The sequence below is a fragment of the Pteronotus mesoamericanus genome, unplaced genomic scaffold (genome assembly GCF_021234165.1).
Source record: "Pteronotus mesoamericanus isolate MK-2021 breed Mesoamerican mustached bat unplaced genomic scaffold, CSHL_Meso_final scaffold_83, whole genome shotgun sequence".
Lineage (NCBI taxonomy): Eukaryota > Metazoa > Chordata > Mammalia > Chiroptera > Mormoopidae > Pteronotus > Pteronotus mesoamericanus.
This window is the reverse complement of record NW_026555328.1, coordinates 721,634-737,897: the sequence shown is the minus strand read 5'-3', so window position 1 is coordinate 737,897 and position 16,264 is coordinate 721,634. Positions and strand designations below refer to the sequence as shown.

Sequence of the window (16,264 nt, the reverse complement as noted above, 5' to 3'; positions counted from 1 at the left end):
CAGCTCCTCTGGGGACTGGGTAGAATGGCTTCTCTGAGTGGCCCTACGATGAAGGCTGAAGACATCGCAGAATATCCACCTGACACTCTAACAGATGGGCAGAAACCAGGTGGATGTGTGTGGGCACAGAGCCTAGCCCAGGACAAGACCCTCCCAAGCCCAGGGCCTTCTGTGACCCCAGTTCACCTTTCTCATACCACTTCTTAGGCATGTGCCCCCAACTGGGAATCAAACCCACGACCTTTTGGTCCATGGGACAGTGCTCCAGCCCACTGAGCACACCGGCCAGGGCAGGAATAATAAATTTTTTAAAACTCCTGTATCTCACAGCACTCATAAGAGCATAAAGAGCCACAGAAATGCAAGCCTTGTTGGAGGTTTGCAGAGAGCAGACCAACAATGCCGACACCCTCCTCCAGTCGCTGACAGCGCCTGAGCAGAAAGCTGCCTTGCCGGGCACTGAAATGGCCCTCAAATGGTGACAGCCAGGTGGGCCTTTCTGGAGTCTTCTAGGAGGTTTCAAACCCTCTATTAGTTTTTTATTGCTAGTGAAGAATTAATATAAATTTAACAAAAATGTATCTCACAGTTTCGGTGGGTCAGGAACCCGGCCCCTTTCGGCTGGGTCCTCGGCTTCTGGGCCCCTCGCAAGTGCAGTCAGTGTGTCAGCTGGGGGCGGGGTCTCATCTGAGGCTCACGTGGTTGTCAGCAGGATTCAGGTTCCTGCAGGTTGTCAGGCGGGGGCCCTCAGTTCCCGGCTGTTGGCTAGAGGTGACGCTCTGTTCCTTGCCATGTGGGCCTCTCCACGGTTGCTTCCTCAGAGCCACCAGGCGAGACGGTCAAAACAAAGACAGAAGTGACCACCTCATATAAAATAATCACAAAAGTGACACCCCATCTGCTTTGCCATATCCTACTGGTTAGCAGCAAGTCACAGGTCCTGCGTGTGCTCAAGGGGAGTGGATTACAAGAAGCAGACTACCCAGAGACAAGGATAATTGGGAGAGAAGCGTCGCGAAGTCTGTCATAAACCCAGAATGGTGCACTAAGCATGTCAGCCTCCGGGTGTTAAAATCTCTACTGTGGGATGACAGCTACCTTCACCAAACCAAGAGCTTCCCCTTAGTGTGATCCCAAGACTCACCCGAGTGGAAAGGAATGATGCCTTGCCTTCTGCCCTCTGTTGAGCCAACCGCAACTCCATGAAGGTATTGGCCCATTTCCATCTTGCTCACGGATGTAGCCCCAGCGACGTCTACCCAGCATGAAGCAGGTGCACAACAAAAGTGTGTTGAATGAACGTGTGAATGGGGCCTGCAGGTTATCACCTAAGGAACCTTCCTTCTGCTTCCCAAACATGTTTTTCCTCTGTCCAAAACCCCCATGAGGGCCCCACAGACAAGCTGTGCCCTCAAAATCAATGCCCATTCTTAGACTCCAAACCCTACAAGCCAGCTCCAGGGTGCACAGGGGAGCCTGGACGCCATCTACCCCCCTAAATGGACTCTGGCCGCCAGCCAGCTTTGCCTTGGCCTGCCAGCTTGTCACTCCCACCCTTCGATGTGGTGAGAAAAGCAGACCCTGGGCAGATTGACTCATGGTTCCAAAGAACAAAAATGGAAGCAGCAGCGATAAGCAGTTTGTTCTTGCCTTTCTCGCCAACTTTAATGGTATGGTGACAGTTTATTTGAAATGAATCCAATGTGTCCCTTCTACGGTGCCTTCCCAGGCAGAGCCTAGTCCCCAATTTTCTCTTCACTCCCATGGCGGGGACCGTCACTGGCTGAGTGTGTCGCCTGTTGGGAAGTCGGGGGCTTTGGGTCTATTGTCACAGGTCTATTGTGCAATTTATCTTTTCGGGTGTACAGTCTGGAGACAGAATATTTCTATCACTCCAAAAAGCTCCCCCATATCCCTTAGTGGACAATCTCCTCCCCCAGCTCCTGACCTGTTCTCTGTCCCCATTAATTTTTTTAAAGATTTTATTTATTGGTTTTTAGAGAGAGGGGAAGGGAGGAAGAAGGAGAGGGAAAGAAACATTGATGTGAGAGAAAGAAACATCAGTCAGCATCCATTTACCCACCGCCCAGCATGAGACACCAATTACCTTTGAAGACCCTGACGAGCCCCCACCCCAGCATATGCCCCTCCCTCTCTCGCAGGTGTGGCCGTGACCCAGGGGTTTCCATCTGGTGCTCCCAGGACTTAAGCAGCCATCTTTAGGACCATCAGCCCAAGGGTGAGAGCGTAGCTCAAAGAAGAAAGGCTTGAGGGGGAAGAAAGGAGGGAGGAGAGGAAGCAGGAACCAAACGGGGTGAAAGTGGAAAATAAGGGTCAAGGATCCACAGCCGTGGCATGTTTTAACAGGTGACCTTGAAATACAAATGTGTTTTGTACTAACCCCATCCCTCCATACTCACTCAGAGGCACTGGGGGAAATGTGGAGCTTTCCTAGAACCTATGTCTCCTGATGCTGAGAAAACCTGGAGTGGCCCAAGGAATCTGATTTCAGAACAAGACCAGCAGATAGGGCTCACTAGCTCCTGGTGACCCCCTACCCCCATACCTCCCACCCCCACGGGTCCTGAATCAACGTTTTTCACTCCACTTTGTCCACTGAATAAACCCCATAGAGCATCCACTGGGTTGGTAAGCATCCTCTTTTAAGAAGGGCCTTTCTTAAGACTTTCTTTTCAGGAGAAATGACTTCCTGAGTCATTCACACTCTGGTATAAATTTTCCCACATGGCTTGGCTTCACTGCAGCTGATTCAGCCACGTTTCAATCATGGAGAACCTGGGAGAGCCAGACCCACGGGATCTCAAAGGGGGAGGCCTCGAGCAACCTGAGACAGTGGGACAGGAGCAGCAGGGAGAGAAGGGGGCAGAAAGCGGGGGGCACAGATTCCAAAGGCACAGCTGGCCTGTTTCAGAGAAGGCAACATTCTCCCACCTGCTCCGCCCTCTCCTCTTCCTCTGCTGGGCTCCCCACTTTCCAGAACTGGGCCCAGTTGCCACTCAATAGCCCCATATAATGACGTTTTTGTAGGGACATGTCCTGAGTCCCAAACCACTGACCCACGAATGTGCTTTGGGGTGACAGCTACAGGCACATGGCCCATCACTCAGTGGGGTGCTGTTCTCCCAGAACCCCAGCCGTCTGTCCCACTGGGACAAATCAGGGTACACTGAGCTTCTTGGACATCTGTCAAATGTTAAGTGCACTTTAGACCAATATTGTCAACATATTCATCTTGTCAAGACATAATGCATTTCGTTATTAAAGGAATACTCCTCCAGTCCATCGCTTGCTCTTGACAGGTCCATCCCACCTGGGGGAAGTGGTTATAATGGAAGCTTCTGTACCGGAAGCTTCTCAGAACATGGCTCAGGGGCAGGCACAATCTTATCAAGAAACTTTGTTTGGGTTAGGAGAGTGGGTGACCTTTGAGGAGTGATAAGATCCGCTCCTGAACACTTGGGCTGTATATAAGGCGCCGCTCCTGCCTGCTGCCCTACACTTTCCACCACCTCCCCTTCTCTGGACACCTGGGCCCCGGGAAGAACCATGAAGTGGCTACTGCTGCTCAGCTTGGTGGCGATCTCTGAGTGTATCATCTACAAGTGAGTTTGCTGCCTGCCGCATTGCCCTTCTTTCCTCTCACCTTTTCCTCCTTCCCTTACACAACTCCTCTCTTGCCCATTTCCTCACTCGCTCGCTCTCTCTGCCCTTTTGGGAAGCCAGCACTACAGGCGTGGTTAACTGCTCAGAGGAAAGGAACATTGGATCCATTGAAATGAATGAGTACGGGACAGAGAGCCCCGCATAACTCTCTCGGGAGGATTTGCTCTTTTCAAATGAGAATCTCTAGACTCCACAGAATGAAGTGCTAATGGCAGAATTTTGTTAGAGACTTTGAAACACTCCCAAGCCCAAAGCACTTCATGTAAGACCAACCCAGCAGCCTGTGGCTTCCTCAAGGCCCACCTGGGGTTGGTTGCCAGCTCCCTCACGGGGCCAGGAGGCTTTGGAAAAAGCACTGGGCCTCTTTGTATTGCTGTGCCCAAAATGGGAGCATCTGCTATCTTGACTCCCTTCTTTTGTCCTCTCTGGGCCAACCTCCTTTTCCTTGCTGGGCTTCCATAGCACCCGATGGGCAGGCTCCTTGCCTAATTCTTCCTCCTCCAAACCATCACTTTGCAATGCTTGCCACAGGGTTCCCCTTGTCAGAAAGAAGTCCATGAGGCAAAACCTGATCCAGCATGGCCTGCTGGAGGACTTCCTGACGAAGCACAGCCTCAACCCTGCCAGCAAGTACTTCAAGGAGGCCGCCGACATGATGGCCACCCAGCCCCTTGAGAACTACATGGATGTGAGTGCCGGGCAGGCAGTGGGGGCAGCTCCGAGGACTTAGCCAGGAGGAGGGAGAGGGGGCCCGGGGTCTTAGAAGATGGACCAGAAACTCTGAGCCCCCAGCAGTCACCCAGAGGTCTGCTCCCTGGATCTCAGAGGCATGGGGAGGGCAGGAAAACTCACAGTCAGAGCTGCTCCTCTCAGTCATTCATTTGTTTGTTCATCCAGGGTTACGCATACAGAGCACCTCGTTGTGTGTCAGGCACTGTGCTGGCCCCGGGAAACAGCAGTGAGCAAAACCGGGCATGGCCCCCACCCTCTCGGCGCTCACAGTCTAGTAGGGAGAAACGGACAGTGATCTGTGAGCCCCATGAACCGTGAGAAGTACAGCCAGGCGAGGGCTACAATGAAGGTGGCATGCTGTGCCAGTGTGGCAGGTGGCAGGCGGCAGGCAGGGACATCTCCCTGGAGCAATGAAGGAAGGGCGAGAGTTCCAAGAGGAGGGAAGAGAGTCCCAGAGAGCAGGAGGGCTTGTGTTGGACACCATGACAGCAGCGAGCAGAGCACATCGGAGGAAAGGAAGCCAGTGCGCACAGAGAGCAGAGAGGGAGGGACCGGGGGAGGGAGGTGCAAAGTGAGGTGGAGGGTCAGTGGGAGTAGCCAGACAGAGTCTCTGATAACCATCTGCATCTTAATGGTCACTGAATCATCTGAACAAGTGGTTGACATGGTCAGATTGAAATTACAGGAAGAGCACTCTGACCCTTCCGAGTGTTCTTTGTCAAATACTACGTGTCCCCTAAGCGAATGGCACAGAGCCAAGGGCACTAAGCAGTGTTGCTTGTCACTAGGAGCTTAGCCTCTGAATTCTGCCAGAGCTGGTGCAAATCTAGGCTCTCATCGTTCCGGTGACCTTGGGCAAGGTATTTGCATTCTCTGAGTGACCCCAGTTCCCTGTTTGTCAAACAAAACCACTAATATCGACTATCGGAGGGTTGTTATGAATAACTAGTACAATAATGTTTTTTGGAATACTTGGCACAGGGCCTGGCACCTAGTAAAGCTAGCCTATTTACTCACATGTTTATGAAGCACCTACTCTGTGCCAGGGGCTATGCCAGGAGCTGAGAAAACAATAGTGAATAAGCAAAGTTCCTGGAGCTCCTATGTTGGAAGAGAAGAGAAATAAGAGACAAATAAATAAGTATGTAAGATAGTTTCAGGGAATGATACATGGTACAAAAATAAATTAGGGTAAGGGGGAAAAGAATAATGGGAAAAGGCAAGCTTAGATAGAGTGGTCAGGGAAGGCCTCCTGGAGGAAGTGGCATTGATTAGAGCTCTGAATAACTAGTGAGGAGGAGTCAGCCACGGGAAGGTCTAGACTAAACACTTTCCAAGCACAAGAAATAGCAAGTACAATGCCCTGGGGTGGACATGAGGCTGTCCTCGTCAAAGAATAGCAAGGCCTGCGTGGCTGGCACCAAGAATAAAAACCCTGACGATGCTCTCTCTCCGAACCTGCTGTATACACCTGGATTTAGGAAGAAGATGTATCGAAGGGTTTCCATTTTTCAGTGACTTGTTTATCCCTGGCCAATAATTTAATGAACAAGGACGTAAGCATTCACTGAACCGGGTGCTTTAAGGCTCCACACTGTCCTCTAAGAACATGCATCCGCTACGATGGCGAGACTAAGAGAGAGGAGATTATTATTAGGTGTTAATGGTGCACAGAAGAGATCAGAGGAGAACTGGGGAACAACCAGGGAAGACCCCAAGGAGGCAGGGAGACCACGCTGGGCCTTGAACGGCTGATGCATAGAACAGGGAAAGGAAGGCAAGAACAGTGAAGGGAAAGGCGGGGGGTGGGCTGAGGACCCGTCCCAGAGACGGTCCCTGGGGAGCCCCGGGTTGGTGAGTTGTGCCATCCCGCCCGGCAGATGGAGTATTTCGGCACCATCGGCATCGGAACCCCACCGCAGGAGTTCACCGTCATCTTCGACACCGGCTCCTCCAACCTGTGGGTGCCCTCTGTCTACTGCTCCAGCCCTGCCTGCTGTGAGTGCCCAGCCCTGCCCGGGCCCCTCACCCGCTGACCCAGAAGCCCAGAACACTCGAGGGCTTCAAATGGGTCCATTTCGAGCCTGCCGGAGCCACTCCAGAATTCACTCAGCAGGCATTTGCCGAACACCTACTGTGTGCCTAGCACTGGGCTTGAGTGCCAGGAGGATAAAGGGCTGACTCACAGTACTCACAGTACATAGTCCCTGTACTCAAGGAGCTCAGGCCAATGGCGGAGAAAAGTGGGCAGCCATGGGCTTGCGCCTCTCAGTGTTTGGCTGGGGCGTCCTCGGGGGCACGGTAGGGCCAGCTGGGGATGTTCCATCAGTGAGATTGTCCCAACGGGTCTAACCAGACAATCATGAAACCTGGGAATGCTTGGGCTCCAAAATCTAGGGAAAGGTCACCCACCTCCTCCAAAGCACCCCACCCACCCAGAATGCAGGCACCGCCCCCCAGGAAGACAACCCCGGACCATGACTCTCCATCAGCTTTTGGAGGTCGACAGTGTCCCTTCTTGCCCTCGCAGCCAACCACAACCGCTTCAACCCTCAGCAATCCTCCACCTACCAGGCCACCAGCCAAAGCGTCTCCGTTGCCTATGGCACCGGCAGCATGACAGGCATCCTTGGATACGACACCGTCCAGGTGAGCACGTGCCGGTGGGCCACCTCATCCCGCCCAGCCCTGGGACCGGATTCCAGGAACCTTGGGACCTCTGGGGGGCCACCCAGAAACAGCTCATTCAAGCAATGTGGGTCTCGGTGATCACAAAAGTAACCTCATGGGGGGATGGGAAAGGCGAAGCAGCAGAGGGGTCACAGGCATTTCTAGAGGGGGCAGTAGCGGCTAAGGGGTGGTGCCTGGAGCCATAAACCAGCCTCAGCCCCACCCAAGCTGAGTGCTATGGTGAAGGTAAGAAAAGGCTCAGTTCTCTTTTAGCACCACCTCCTCCGCCCCCCACTGCAGCCCGCCCACCCAGTCACTAAAGCTCCACCAGCCCCCCCCCCCCCCCCCCTGCCTTCCCGGGCGCAGCACGGGGCAAGGGCTCTGATTTGCCTGGGGTCTGCTTTGCATCCGATCATCATACGCACAAGCACACGGTGACCATCTGTTCTGCAGCAAATTCTCACACCAAGTCGCAGACTGTGGCCATCTGGAGATCAGCCGCAATGGTTACCTCCAGCAGAATAACAAGTATTCCTAGGGACGACCCCTCTCCTGTCCTTCCAGCCTGCCGCCCAGAAGCTGAGTCCTACACAGAATGAGCCAGGACGCTTCGGGCCCGGCGCCGGTGCCGCGCAGAGCTCAGTGGACACACGCTGACCGTGAACAACTTGGTTTCCCCACCCAGGTCGGAGGCATCGCTGACACCAACCAGATCTTCGGCCTGAGCGAGACGGAGCCCGGCTCCTTCCTGTACTACGCGCCCTTCGACGGCATCCTGGGCCTGGCCTACCCCAGCATTGCCTCCTCGGGGGCCACGCCCGTCTTCGACAACATGTGGAACCAGGGCCTGATTTCCCAAGACCTCTTCTCCGTCTACCTGAGCTCGTAAGTTGGGGCAGAGAGACCACGGTCACCTGGCCCAGCAAGGGGCTGGCCAGAGCTGGGGGGGATGAAGCGGGTCTTAGCAAGCATGAGATTGAAAAAAAGGTTGGGGCCTAAGGCATGAGAGGTGTATTTTTAGAGAGGACAGTACCAAATCCCTCTGTGACCAGCCGTCTTCCTTCCTCTTATTTGACCAGCATGCGTCTTTGTCACTTTGACTTACACAACTCCAATGTCATTAGCCCTCTGTTTCCCAGCACCAGTGCCCTCATCACTGACCCTGCCAAAGACCATCACTTAAAGTGAATTTGCTTAAAATTGTGGCTGAAATTTCATAGCAAGAAACAAAAAAAAAATTGTTTGAGACATATCTTAAACAGTGAAACTTTTAAAGGATGAATGCAAGTTCCTTTTATTAGTTAAAATCTAGGTTTCAGTTGTGACTGTGAGTTCATTCTAAGACTGACTGAAAAGTAAATAAGAAATTGGTTTTGGCTGAGTAGAGGTTTAGGCAAGAATATCTGAGGGTGTCTCCACCTTTTCCGAGATGCCCAAATCCTTCTCTTTTGAACGCAGTTTGTCACGGTTGATGTTTTTCTTCAGTTGTCCACTGCTCTGCGATGCTCTCTCATGTTGGGTCGCTTGTAAGGTCAGAAGTTAACAGTGAAGGTGGGGTGGGGTTAGCTGAGCAGGGACTGTTTTATCTGTGGCCAGCTCTCTGGCAATTAATCTCATCATCAGCGTTTGCTTCCCTTTCTAACCCAAATGTGCAGATTTAGACAATGACTCCTCCAGTAACAAGGACCCCTGCGGTTTCCAACAGAGAGACTCTTTTATCCTTCCCCACCGGCCACTCAATACTCAGGTCGGCCCTTAAACAGAATCTGTCCTTACCGGTACTTAGATATTTCCTGTAGGGTCATCTTGTCTCTCCAGCTGGATCATTTCTCAATCTCAGCACTACTGACATTTTAGACCAGAAAATTCCTTGCTGTCAGACGCTGTCCTGTGCATTGTAGGGTGTTTAGTAGCCTCCCGGCCTCTACCTCCTTGACGCCAGTGATGGCCCCTACCTGCATCCAATCATGACAATCAAAAACATTTCCAGACATTGGTATGTGTCCCCAGGGGGCAAAATGCCCCTGACTGAGAATGAGAACTACACTGTCAAGTCCTTAAGAGCAAATATTATCACATATTCATTTCACATACTTTGGAACCAGAAAGACCTAGGTCCTAATCTTGCTTCTGCTACTCCCTGGCTGTGTGACCTTGGGCAAGTTGCCTCACCTCTCTATTCTTCTCTGTAAGGCAGAAATAATGACAATCATTGTGGCCACGGCAGGGGCCTTGGTATACGGATTACAGAGATCCCGTCTGTCACCCACTCAACACAGTTCCTGGCACTGGCAAGAGACCAAAGTGAAGCCACTTAAAATAGAGAGCAAAATTCCATAGCAAAAAAGAAAAAAGAAAAAAAGTAGCTCTTCGAATACACGTAGTTTATGTTCACTTGAATGAGTGAGTGAAGGAAAGAATGAATTCCTCTCTTTTACCCCACTTTTCATAGCAATGACCAGAGTGGCAGCGTGGTGATGTTTGGTGGCATTGATTCTTCTTACTACACTGGAAACCTGAACTGGGTGCCTCTTTCCTCTGAGACTTACTGGCAGATCACCGTGGACAGGTGAGGTCACTGTGGACGGGCGACATCCTAGCATGGGCCCCAGATCCCGTTTCTTTGTCGACTCAAGGTCAGCCGAGCTTTCCAGCACCCCGCCGGAACAGCCGGCACGGGGAACTGTATCCCTGGAGGAGAAGGTGGGAGTTGGCCAAGCCAGAGAGACCCTGAGACAGGCACGTCCCTGGAGGAGGAGAGCTGTCTGAGCCCCCAAACACTCTGCAGAGGGGATGAGACAGCCACTTTCCTTCTGGTCACAGAGGCAGGACAGTCTACTAGCAGCCCCAGGGAGAGCTGGAGGACCTGGCTCTCCACATATCTCAACATGTAGGGGACCTGTGAACTGGCACATGCTCCTCCCATTCCGGGAACAATGTTACTGTTAGTCTGGGGATAGGACAAAATGACCGAGAAGTTGTTTCAGCCCTTCTGCTCTGTCCCAGCTTCTCCTTCGGAGCCTGCCCATCGCCTATGCAGCGTCATTCTCCAGCTGTCCCTCCCCCGCGGGCCAGCTAGGGGGACCAATCGCACAGGTTTGCCCAGGCGTGAGCAGTTTCCTGGGACGTGAAAATCTTCAGCACTAAAACCAGGACAGTCCTGGCTAAACCAGGACACACTGTCCCAGACAAGCTGTAACTTCATCAGTTCTTCCAACTCCCTCCCCCCTCCCCCACTCCTGTCTCCATGGCTGCCCCCGTGCCATGCCCTCGACCTGCAATGTCCTCCTCCAATTCTTCACCTCCTTGCCATCTTTGGGCGTCTGCTTCCCTGAGAACCCTCCCCCGTTTGCTCCTCGCCTCACCACCCTCACGCTGGACTGTGGTTCTGTTCCCCTGCCATGTGCCCTGTTCAGCCTGCCCATTCTCAACCATAACTTATCTCTCCGGCTAGACTGTGAACTCCCTGCAGCCAGAAACTGTGCGGCTGTCCTGCTTGGCTTTGCGTCCCCCAGGTCTAGTGCAGAGTCAGCGCTCAGTACATGGTTGTGGAGTAATGAATGCATAAACGAATGCGTGCTTGAAGGAGAGAAGCTGACATTTTATGTACTGGCCAATGGATGGGGAAGAGGGACCCTCTGGAGTCACTTCGTTTCTCCTTGGGGAGATGTGCCCCCGGGGGGCGCTACAGAAACCCTTACTTGCATCTCGCCCACAGCATCACCATGAACGGCGAGACCATCGCTTGCAGCGGGAGCTGCCAGGCCATTGTTGACACCGGCACCTCTCTGCTGGCTGGCCCAACCAATGCCATTGCCAACATCCAGAGCTACATCGGAGCCAGCCGGGACTCGAATGGCCAGGTAAAGCCAGCCCTGGCGGCCCTGGTCTAGACCCAGGCGGTGAGTCTGCCATGTGGAGGGAATGCAGCTCTTCTGACCCTCCCTCTTTCCAGATGGTGGTCAGCTGCTCAGCCATCAACAACCTGCCCAACATCGTCTTCACCATCAACGGCATCCAGTACCCCCTGCCCCCCAGTGCCTACATCCTGCAGGTAAAGGGGCCCTGGGCCTTCCGCCTCAATGTGCTCGTGGGATGTGGCCACATCCTCCCGCTTTGCACAGGCTGCAGCTGGCACCTGCTCTGGACAGCCTCCAGAGGGATAGAATACATTACAAATAAATGCATGAGCGAGAATTTGGATACAGTCCCCACCCCACCCCCAAAAGTAAGGCAGATGATGGTGGCATGAAAAGAGTTTCTAGTTGAACACCTGAGTTCAAGCCTAGGTTTCAATTCCAAGGCTGTTGATTCGAGTGTGGTTTAGGGGAACCAGGTAAGATTGACCACATCGAAGCCATTAACTGTAGAGCAAATGAAAATCATAACTTGCATAGGGTCAAGGCTAACATTGCTCCTACTGTCTCTGCCAAGTAACAAATCTTCAGCCAGATGAGCTACCTTACCTTCTACTACGGTGCCAGGAGGAAAGCTTGTTTTGCCCAGTGGTCCGATGCTCTTCGGCAAGAAGTATTGATGTCCGAGCCACTCCCCCAGCGACACTGGTTAATTAGTAGGGGCTAGCCCTGTGCGGTGGGGTTTTCCAAAGCTTCCTAAGTGATTCCAGTATGTACTCAAGGCGCCCACAACCTTGGTGAATGAAAAGGACTAACAGCTGACCTGGTTTGTCACTGAACGGGATCAGGATAATGAGAAAAGGCTGTGTCACCAGGGCTCCCCGAATCCTTCCTGGTAGCTTTCTCCCTGAACCCCTTCGCTCTGGTGCTGATGTCAGGGTCTGTGCACCTGCCAGAAACACCAGGCAGTGTCTAGGAATCCCTGGAAACCGACGGTGCCGTGAACAGCCTCTACAGGCAGACCCCAGCCAAAAGGGCCCGGGCCCTGGACACGAGCCAGGAAGCTCCTCTCCACGCGTCCCTCGCCGTGGACCGTGGCCCTGGAGGCGTAGTCTCCGCGCGCCTGTCCCCGCTGAGTCTGTGTCCCATCTCTGGTTTCATTCTCCTCTTCTCCAGAGCCAGCAGGGCTGTGCCAGCGGCTTCCAGGGCATGAACCTCCCCACCGCCTCCGGAGAGCTCTGGATCCTGGGCGACATCTTCATCCGCCAGTACTTCACCGTCTTTGACAGGGCCAACAACCAGGTCGGCCTGGCTCCCGTGGCCTAGGCCTGAGACTTTCCGGCTCCTTCCCAGGAAAACCTGGCCCCAGCTCTGTGCCCGCTCTAGATGTATGTAATTCTCCTCGTCGGTCTGCCCGTGGGGTCATGGAGGTGGAAACTCGGCCCCGTTCCCTGACACACCAATAATGTAGAATAAAAACATAACCTCCAGAAAAATGTTTCGTGGGGTTACTTCTCTTTGTTGGCATTTCTCCTCACATCGCCAGGGTCAGAACACCAGGGCAGGGGGACAGAAATGGCCACGTTCTCTTGGATAGCACCAAACACGGTGACAGTGGCAGCTCGCACTTCAAACAGAGGCAGGAAGATGAATGGGCCTTGGCACGTTTTGCTGGGAGCCCCTGCAATGACCTGGGAGTCCATTATACCTCAGTTTAAAAAAATGATAATAAAAAAATAAAATAGACTTGGGGACCAGAAATGCCAGGCTACTGCCTCCTCATAGAACAGGACACCTAAGTTCTTGGTTAAGGGAATTGACTTCTTATTTCTACCAAAGCCAATGAGAGAATGAGAAAAACAGAGGGACCAAGGACAGGTGGCCACTGCTGATGACATTTCCTAGCTAGGCCGGGCAGGGTGGTCTTGAAGGTAAGACATGGGCCGGAGAGTGACAGAGGCTGACCCCTCACAATCTGCCAGGCGGCCCCCCGTGATTAGCTGGCTGATCCAAACTCACCGCCGAGGACCCTTCTGCACTCCAGATACAAGACACTGCAGTGCTGTGCTTCCCCATTGGGGAAGAGGATGGATTTGTTTCTCAAATGTGGGTTTCAAGAGAAGGAACTGAGCATGTTCGTTAGCAGATATGCCCTAGAAATGCAAACAGGAAACAGAGCAGGGTGTCTCAGTGATTCTGAGAGCAAAACGTTCAATGAAAGCCAAAGTTTCAAAGTAAGTATGGAACATGCGGCATTCTAGGCCGTTCTTTGAGGTTCACGAGGCACGTATGCCCATCAAAGGCTCTGAGAAGTCCTGCTGCAAAGTGCTCTGTTTCACTTTCACTCCGCTTAGCTTGATCTCAGTTCCCCTTTTTCTAGTAAACTTATTACAGTCCTGTGCTCCTCCGCACACACGCTGGAAAAGTTCCCACAGCCCCTGCCTCTGCTGACAGCTGGACTCCAGGCTGTTTGCGGGAGACACTGGCCCACTGGCTGCAGCGGGGCCTCCCTGCTGAGAGGGAGTGACTTCAGAGTGACCAGAACAATATGGCTTTAGGTGCTGTCTTGCCACGTCATCCCACAATGTGTCATCTATCACTCACAAATATATAAGATGTTGGGCTCTAGGAAGCAACAGCTGAGCCATCAATTTGATCTCATCCCTTCCTCGCTTAAAGCTTTGAATTAATGCCTTGCAGTTGCACTTGGATAAGACAATAAAGCTCTGGCGTGGCCTCCAGGCCCTGCAAGCTCTGGCCGCTGCGCACCTCCCCTGCCCCACCTGATCCCTCCTCCCCTGAGCTCCCACCGCCCTGGCCTCCTTCCACCTCTGCAGGTACGCAAACTTCTTCCCGCCTCTTTGCACACATCGCTCGCTCCCTTTGCCTGGGTTGCTCTTCCCTCTCTACCTGCTGACACCTAGCGTCCTGCAGATCTCAGCTTAAACGTCACGTGCCTGCAAAGCCTTCCCTGACCGCCCTCCCACAGAGCCCAGCCCTCTCCTCCTTTCTGGCACCGGGCACAGCCAGCGATCATGCCTCCGTGGGGGTGCCTGTCTCGCCTCCACCAGGGCAGGGGCTCTGACCGCTTACTGTTGGAGCCCCACAGCCGGGCCCACAGTAGATGCTCCACAGATATTTGTTGACTGAGCGAAGACTTTGAGAAGACTTTTTGCAAGGGAACAATTTAGACAGGATGAAAGAACAGATCTGACTCGACTGAGGCCGTGCTGAAGACAGCAGATGGGTCTGGTCCCACCCCCACCGGCACCCTGTCCCAGTCATATTTGGTCATGGGACCAACAGGTGGACTTCTCAGATTTCTGGGGAGGAATTTCACAGCGTCCGGGTTCCTTGGCTGTTGGTATCTCTGATGTTTCCTGAGCACCCACTATGAGCCAGGCCGTGTGCTAGGCTCCGAGGTTGCAGACAGGTCCTCCCTGACCCTCCCGGTCCTGCCCCTGGCCACATGCTGCCTTCTTCCCTGCCCTCAGCTCCACCACTGCAGCCCGGCCTCTCCCTCCCAGCCCCACTTCCACCCCCTCACCCTGGGACTCCTGCATCCGACAGAATCTAAAAAGATTCCCCATGGAACAGACCCTTCGGACTGGAAAACCCTGCACTAACATATCTGATCCGACACTTCCCACTTTGCTCCACAAGAGAAGATGGACCCATGTTCCTTTCCTCCAGTCTCAGGACCCTTCTGTTCATTGTTCTCCATCTTCTGCGGACCTCGGGGGTCTAAGCTCAGCTCGATCCAGCCTTTCCATCCACACTTGTCCAGGAAGGTTGTTTTCATCCCACGGGTCTCTGCTTCACTCATCTGTGGAACCCAACCCCTCCCCAAACCCAGATTGTCCCACATTTGGTGGCAGTGCAACTTGGGACAAGCCCTACGGAGTGCCATTTGGCAATACCCATCAAAATTAGAAATGCATATACCTTTTGGCCCAGTGGCTTCACTTCTGGGAATTTATCTTAAAAATAACATTGCACACGTGCAAAATGTCAGTAGGTTATTCTTTGTAGCATCTTTTGTAAGAGCAAGATTTGAAATGACCCAAATGCTCACCCACAGGGAATAATTAAACAGCTTATGGTGCATGCAAGCAAAGAGCTGCTATGCAGCCGTGAAAAGGGAAAAATGGACACACTTGCTGGGTACTGGGATGCAAAGATCTTGAAAAGAGATTGCTAGGTAGGGGGAAAAAAACAGGTGACAATAGGTCCTATACTATGCTACACTTGGGTTATAAAAAATAATAATAATAATAAAGTTTGCTTGCATATGCACAAAAGAACTGAGACACCCAAAAACCAGAGACCACAGAAAAAAGAAGAGGGGAATGAATAGACATGGGGTAGGGGAGAACTCTCACTGAATACAATTTTACGTATTTCTATTTCTAAGGCTGTAGATGTCCTACACACTCAAAGTCAGTTAAGGAAAGGTACTTTTAAAACCTCTGAAAGTGTATCCTAATTTGAAGCCTCTTGTGGTTCGTCTTCGGGCCCGTTCATCTAATAACCTCCACAGTTGGATCTGCTGAAACGTGTCTGGCCCTTCGCGAACCCCCAGATCCAGGGAAACTGACCCCGTGGAAAAGGCTCTGGCAGTCAGAAGGCTTCTCAGAACCCTCAATGCGGAGGGGAAATCCAGGGTGTGTGTTCACCCAGGGACACTCTCCTGCTTGTGGGAGCCCAGGCTGCTGAAAATTCAGACCAGCTCCTCCTGGTTGTTAAAAGCACTATGTGCCCATCTGGGGTCTTGAAGCTGGCCCCCCGATCTCCTGGAGCCAGCCCTGGGCCGCGGGCCGTGCGCGCTGGGACTTACTGTGGTGAGATCACATTCTTGCTGAGCCAGATCCTGCGGGGGCTCCCAGCGAGCCACCGCGCCGCCTGCCCACGGGGAAGGGAGGGCTCCTCCAACCCCCACCCCCAAGGGCCCCGAGAAGGGACTGTGTTGACCACAGTGGGAGGCAGTGAGAGCCCTGGCCCAGCCGGGAGGTCCTCTGCAGACGGTCCCTGCCCCTCTTCCCCAAGTGCCTTCTTATGCCAGGGAGCGAGGGGACAGGAGGCGGGCAGGGCCTGCTGGATGTGCCAGGAACCAGAGAGGGACAAGAGTGGCGTCCTCAGGCGCTTGCTGCGGGCAATCCTGAGGCATGTGCTACGTGGAATCCCAGAGGGTCTGCAGGAGGCCTCTGTACCAATTACCTGTAGCAGTGGCCCCTTTCATGCATCCTGACTGGTTTTCTTCCCTTCCCTGTCCCACATCCCCGCCCTGGCCCATTCCTTGGGATCACCTCCCAGGTCAGTGA

General features: G+C 53.1%; 1 protein-coding gene across 1 annotated transcript; it reads left to right on the top strand.

Annotated features, from left to right (window-relative positions):
• Nucleotides 1-3,567: 3,567 nt before the first annotated feature.
• Nucleotides 3,568-12,439, top strand: LOC129062771 (pepsin A). The gene is made up of 9 exons (XM_054563814.1): nt 3,568-3,623; nt 4,216-4,372; nt 6,297-6,414; nt 6,947-7,065; nt 7,772-7,971; nt 9,539-9,655; nt 10,805-10,949; nt 11,042-11,140; nt 12,120-12,439. Exons 1-9 carry the CDS (start codon nt 3,568-3,570, stop codon nt 12,267-12,269), a joined length of 1,161 nt encoding a protein of 386 aa, XP_054419789.1. The 3' UTR covers nt 12,270-12,439.
• Nucleotides 12,440-16,264: the final 3,825 nt, after the last annotated feature.

What these genes read in the sequence shown, in the direction of transcription:
- LOC129062771 (XM_054563814.1), top strand. Translation starts at nt 3,568, where the DNA reads ATGAAGTGGCTACTGCTGCTCAGCTTGGTGGCGATCTCTGAGTGTATC. An exon ending in CCCTTGAGAACTACATGGAT is followed by an intron (nt 4,373 to 6,296) that starts GTGAGTGCCGGG and finishes CCCGCCCGGCAG; the next exon opens with ATGGAGTATTTCGGCACCAT. An exon ending in TTCTCCGTCTACCTGAGCTC is followed by an intron (nt 7,972 to 9,538) that starts GTAAGTTGGGGC and finishes CACTTTTCATAG; the next exon opens with CAATGACCAGAGTGGCAGCG.